Source organism: Terrapene carolina, unplaced genomic scaffold (assembly GCF_002925995.2).
Source record: "Terrapene carolina triunguis isolate 2854851 unplaced genomic scaffold, T_m_triunguis-2.0 Scaffold58, whole genome shotgun sequence".
Lineage (NCBI taxonomy): Eukaryota > Metazoa > Chordata > Testudines > Emydidae > Terrapene > Terrapene triunguis.
This window is the reverse complement of record NW_020664409.1, coordinates 73,738,106-73,743,980: the sequence shown is the minus strand read 5'-3', so window position 1 is coordinate 73,743,980 and position 5,875 is coordinate 73,738,106. Positions and strand designations below refer to the sequence as shown.

At 46.4% G+C, this 5,875-nt stretch overlaps 1 protein-coding gene across 1 annotated transcript in view; it reads left to right on the top strand.

The window, feature by feature from the left end:
• Window positions 1-1,991: 1,991 nt before the first annotated feature.
• Window positions 1,992-5,875, top strand: part of CCNE2 (cyclin E2) — a 17,430-nt gene continuing 13,546 nt past the window's right edge. The window contains exons 1-4 of the mRNA XM_024202078.3: window positions 1,992-2,026; window positions 2,124-2,244; window positions 2,457-2,513; window positions 3,829-3,980. Of these exons, the coding sequence (XP_024057846.1) occupies window positions 2,013-2,026; window positions 2,124-2,244; window positions 2,457-2,513; window positions 3,829-3,980 (344 nt within the window). The 5' untranslated portion in view covers window positions 1,992-2,012. The remainder of the gene's footprint in view (window positions 2,027-2,123; window positions 2,245-2,456; window positions 2,514-3,828; window positions 3,981-5,875) is intronic.

Here is a 5,875-nt window from a genome sequence, read left to right as displayed (position 1 = left end):
TGAGCCGGGATACGCGCATGCGCAGGGGAGGGCCCGGGCGGCAGTATATAGGGGCTTGGCGCCGGCGCCAGCTGAGCAGCACTGAGCCGGGCGGCAGCGGGTGAGGTGCGCCCGGGTGAAGGGTCTGGGGGTCGGGCGGGCAGGCAGGCGGGCAGGCAATGCATGAGGGGGTGTCCCTGAGCCTGGGGCGCGGCGGGGGGACAGATGGGAGGCGGGGGAGGCGCTGAGGTGCCTGTTGCACCCCCTCCTGCGGGCTGGGGGGGCGGCGGCGCCCGGCTCTGGAGGGCCCGCTCCGGGGCGATGGGTGGGGACTGGGCCCGCGCGGTGGCGGGGCCGAGGCGGGTGGCGCAGCGGGATGTCTGCCCGGGCGCTGTTTTGGAGGGAGAGTGGCTGGGGAAAGGTGTCTGGCGGGCGCCCCCCGCGAGTCCCTCTGAGCATGGGGGGGCCCCGGAGCACGCCGGGGGCTGCGCCTCCCTCCGCGGGGTGACGGTGGTGTCGGCTGCAGCCCCCCTCCAGCTCTGGGGTAACCCCGTCCCGCGCTGGCCCCCGTTGGAGTGGGGGCCGGGACGCCTGTGCCTGAGGTTTTGGAGGGAGACTGGCTCGGTGCAGGGAGGGAAGGGGGTGGGGAATCCGGCTGGGGCGGCTAATCCAGCTCCGGGCTGGCCCCATTATACCGCCCAGAGGGGGGGGGGGCATGTGAGGGCTCCCTAGTTAACCCTGCCCGGGTGGGAGGGTGCAGGGGCACCGCGGGGAAGGGGCTGCCTTTTTGGAGGGAGCTGGCCCCGCGCGGGAGGGGGAGCAAAGTGCCCGCCCGCGTGGACCCCCTGCCCTGTGACACGCGGGGGGATGGGTCCCCGACAGGTCCCGGGGGTGGAGCGGGGCAGGCAGCACCAGAGGGACGCCCTGAGCCCAGCCCCAGGCCGCTGCCGCCTGCTCTTCCCCGCTCTCTAAATTGGCGCGGAACCGGCATTTCAGGGGCCGGAGCAGCGCGCAGAGCCACAGAGGGCAGGGAGCCCTGGGGTCCCGGCTAGAGTCCTCTCAGAGCTGGGGTGGGGAGAGGCGTAGCAGCTCCGGGGTGCAGGGGACAGGAATAGATGGGCGAGGAAGAGATGTCTGGCTCTGTACATAGGGTGGGTGAGTACACACAACCACTGTGTGTGTGTTTTTAAATATGTCATTACACTGTGTATATACATTAGACGAATGTGTAATAATAAAAATATGGCAACGCATATAAAATATATGGTGTTTGTTTAATGTGGGTGTGTATTTATGTATAATAGACCAATATGCTACACTAACACACTGAAGGTGGGGAAGAAGAGATGGCCTGGGCTTAGTGTCCCCTCTCTCTCCTTGCACACGCTGAATTCCCTCTCCACCACCTACATCAGGGGTTCTCAAACTGGGGGTTGGGACCCCTTAGGGGGTCATGAGGTTATTACATGTGGGGGTTGCACACTGTCAGTCTCCACCTCAAACCCCACTTTGCCTCCAGCATTTATAATGGTGTTAAATTAAAAACACTTTTTTATATATTTATAAGGGGGAGGGGTCACACGCAGAGGCTTGCTATGTGAAAGTGGTCACCAGTACAAAAGTTTGAGAACCACTGACCTAGATGAAGCATCCCCCCCGATTCCCTGTACAAATGCAGTGAATAAAATTTGCTACTGGTGTACATGGGCACATGTATTTTGGAAACCATGGATTTACACTAGTGGTGAACCTGATTGTGCATCTGTATAACCTACATTGTGCGATTATGTAGATATAAAATACATGCACACTGTATATTTGTACATATGTGCACACATACTTTGCATTAGTAAAATATTTGTGCTCTGATGCCTACTGGTGTAAGCGCCAGTGCTTGAAATGTGCAGCACACAAACCTTGGTATTAAATCTGAGTTAGGCTCCATAGTTTGTCCTATATTTCTCCTCTCATGTCTATGGACTAAGTTATTGTTCTTTCCTCATTCCAGGAAGGGATTCTACAACCCAAGGAAGATGTCAAGACGCAGGTAATTTCTGTCAGCTTCATAAACCAAACCAAACTAACCTGTGTCCATTTAACAACAGCTGCTCTCTTCATGCTATATATGTTTTTCTCCTCTCCAGTAGTCGTTTGCAAGCCAAGCAGCAGCTGCTGCCGCCACCCCCATCCCCCTGTCAGGAAGAGTCTCCACAAGAGCTGCAGGCACCAGAGCCTCTCCAGACCAAGAAAAGGAGAGCAACAGAGGTGAGCAGGGGACTAACTTACCTGGAAATACGCAGGATTGGAAGATTCGTTTCCTATACCTGCCACTGTAGGGGGAACAGGGAAGAAATGTGTTCTTCTCAGTAGAACACATGATTAGGAAGTGGTGCAAGATAGTGGTGGTTTACTCTGCACACTGCTTTATATGACAGTATGGTTGAAGGGCATTGATCAATTAATGTCTTTCTCAACAGGATATCAAGAAAGGAGAAGATGAAAAGGTCATTAAAAGACATCAGTATGAGATTAAGGTAATGCATTCATGCATACAAAACATATTGGAACGGGAGGGGAGGAGTCTCCCCGTTTTATATATACATTTGCCACTGGAAGATGTAAATTGGGTGGTGAGGGGAAGCTACTACTTTACTGAAGTAGAGAGTATCATTGTTCAGGCACAGGACTTCTCGGTTGTATGCCCACCTCTGCCACAGGCCGAAGGCTTATCTATATGTGGAAAGTTATTCTTGAATGAGGTATTGTGTGGATTTAAAATGGGATTAATTCCAGGGTTTGTCTAACAAGAATGTTACGCTAGTTTAAAACCACAGCTTAAATTAAACCTATTTAGTTGAATGGGTGAAAAGGCTATGTGGGTGCTCTTATTTCAGTTTAAACCAGGTTTATTTTGTTTTTTCTCAAGTCTCTTAGGAATCAGTTTAAAATGAACCGAGATAAGGCACTCTTAAACCAGTGAAAGCCCTCTTATTTTGGTTTAACTAAAGCAGATTAAAATAGCACTTTAACTATTGTAGACAAGACCTGACTATGACTTTGGGGAAAATCAATGTCTTCTGGTTTTAAAAGAATGGGAATACTACTATATCAAATGAATGATCTGAAGCTAAACCTGTTGATTGTGAAGTGTTCTGAGAGCTGGAGATGGAAGGTGCTATATAGGTGTAAAAGTTACTTTATTAACTAGTTGCAATCGGATAGTTCCATCTCACTAAATAGGTTTTCCCCTTGAATAGGTAATTGAAGATAATATGTCGCTGTGTCTCCACTGAGGTGCTGTAGATAGTTCATGTCTGTTTTTTCCTCCTTATCTTCCCCAGATGAAAAGTAGATAGTGGAATTGGCTGCCGTGTTTCCCATGACATTTTAGGTACTCAAGAACATCATTGTTCCACAAATAAATGAATAAATTGATGGTTCAAGCAATGGATTAGTTACACCTTGGTTGGTAAATCACAAGTTATTTACCTCCCAAAAGCCAGGTTCCTTTGATTTATCAGAATTATGTGCATGTGGTGGTTTCATCTTGACTAGAAAGTCATTCTTTTGTTTTCTAATTTTTCAATACCCGTATGTATATCCTGGAACACTTGAATAAACTAGCTCTTAGTTCTGAAGAGCAAGTTAACTTCTTACACATTTTGCTTATGTTTTCGAAATTACTTATAGCATTTTGAAGGATGCTGAAACTAGATAGGTTACATGTACACAATAGAAGTTATTTAATAATTTCTTGATTTATTTTATTCTGTTACTACTTTATCTATCTCAAAAGCAAACTGGGCAGGTGAAGTCAGCACTTAAAATTTTTTTTTACTTACATTGTAGAGTTGTTGGCCACCCACAATATCAGGAGGCATCTCCCCCTGCATAATTATTGAAACACCCCACAAGGAAATGGCAGCTACTGACTTTTCCAGATTCAAGAAATACAGGTTCAGAAACCTCTTCATAAATCCATCACCTTTGCCTGAACTTAGGTAAGTTATCTACATCTTATTCCAAATTATTGTACAACAAATTCTACACGATTTAACTGTGTCCAATATTGGGTTCATAACCAGAGACAACTGAAATCTTCATCCCATCCACTCTGATCCCCCTCCCCTGGCTCCGGCTCCCTCACCTGACCACCCAAAAAATTCCAGTTTTTTTTTGAGGGGAAGCACACACGCAAAGAGGGTTACATTAACTTTTCTGATTGGAGCCACTCTATAGCTTAATATCAAATACCAATGTAAAATTCAGTCACTTTTTGAATTTCAGTCAAATATTATGGTGTTTGGTTTGGGGATATGTGTGTGGTGTTTTTTATTTTTATTTATTTTTTTAATGAACCGTATTCAAGGCTATTGGAACCAGACATTTGGAAAACCTAGAAGCCAAAGCATTCTTAGCCTACGTTTTCTTTAGGGACTCTAAAGTATGTCTACTGTTTTGACCATGAGACAGTGTGTTATTCATTCTAGTGCCTTGGTGGCTAGCACAGCGCTATGCTGATAAAAAGCCTAGTTTTAGGCGTAGCCCTGGTTTTTCCAGACTGTGGGAAGCATTGTGGAAGCATCATATTCAGAGACACTAGTGAAGAGGAAGGGTCTCCTAATGGTGGAAACTAATTACAGTGTGGAGTAGATCTGTTAGAGAAATGGTGGAAGCCCAGTGTATAAAGTCTAGAAAAATGTATAGAATATATTTTATGGAGCAATACTGCACTTCCCACATGGATGGACTAGAACTAGATGACCTGATTGAAGAAACCTTCTTCAGTCTCTAATGTCTAAGGAATTCACCCAAATTGGGGAAGCATATTAGCTGGATACTTCTGCTAAAATGGTCCAGCTATGAAATAGTTGTTACATAAATTATCATGGTGTTTGAGTTACTACTCCACTGAGGTGAGTGAATAGGTTCCATTTTATCAGTTATTTCACTCTCTCTAAAGAACAGAATGATGAGGTGAGTAGGACTTGGAAAATTTAGCAGATGCCTAATAGCCCACAGTAGATATGAAAGATGAGGATGGGTGGGTGATCTCTGTGAACCCAGGGGCAATGCCTTGGTGAGAAGCTGAACTCCTTTATGCTCTCCCCGCAGTTTCTGAAAAGGGTGCTAAGATTTCTTCCAGAGTTCTGTTCATAGACTCTTCCCTGTGGACTCCATGTTTCATATCTGTCTATCTAATAAGTATCTGATAAACCCCCTTCAGCTGCAGTACAGGAAAATCATCTTCTCTTCTGCCCTTTCCAGAGTTGCCTAGTTGTTGTAAGAAGATGATGGAAAGGGGTCTCTGATACTTTAACCCCATTTTTGGGATCCCATTCCCTTGAATAAATCCAGCAAATAATTCTGCATCTTCTCATATCTTTCACCAGCAGCTGAGTAAAATTGACATGGCCTTTTGCTTGGTACTATTCAGAATCCTATGGGTAGCAATGAAACTGACCCATCCTGTTAATCTGATTCTGTTGCTGCTTAGCAAGAAGTAGGAGCAGCAGCAGACACTGAAACTGATTGTATGAGTGAGGACTGATGAAGATGACAATACATCAATTAACATGTGATTCATTTTGGAGCACTTTCTTAGGCTATGTTTATGCTTCGAACGCTTCAGTGTAGGCACTACAGCAATAGGAGGGGTTCTCCTATCACTGTGGTAATCTGCCTCTGAGAGGCACTAGCTAGGTTGATGGAAAAATTCTTGACCTATCACTGTCTACACCAGGGATTAGGTCAGCTTAACTGTCTGTCAGGGTGTGTGGATGCCGATATAACTTTTTCAGGGTAGACCAGCCATTAGTGACTACATGGTGAGATGTGTAGTTTAAAAAACACACACACACACACACACACACACACACACACACACACACACACA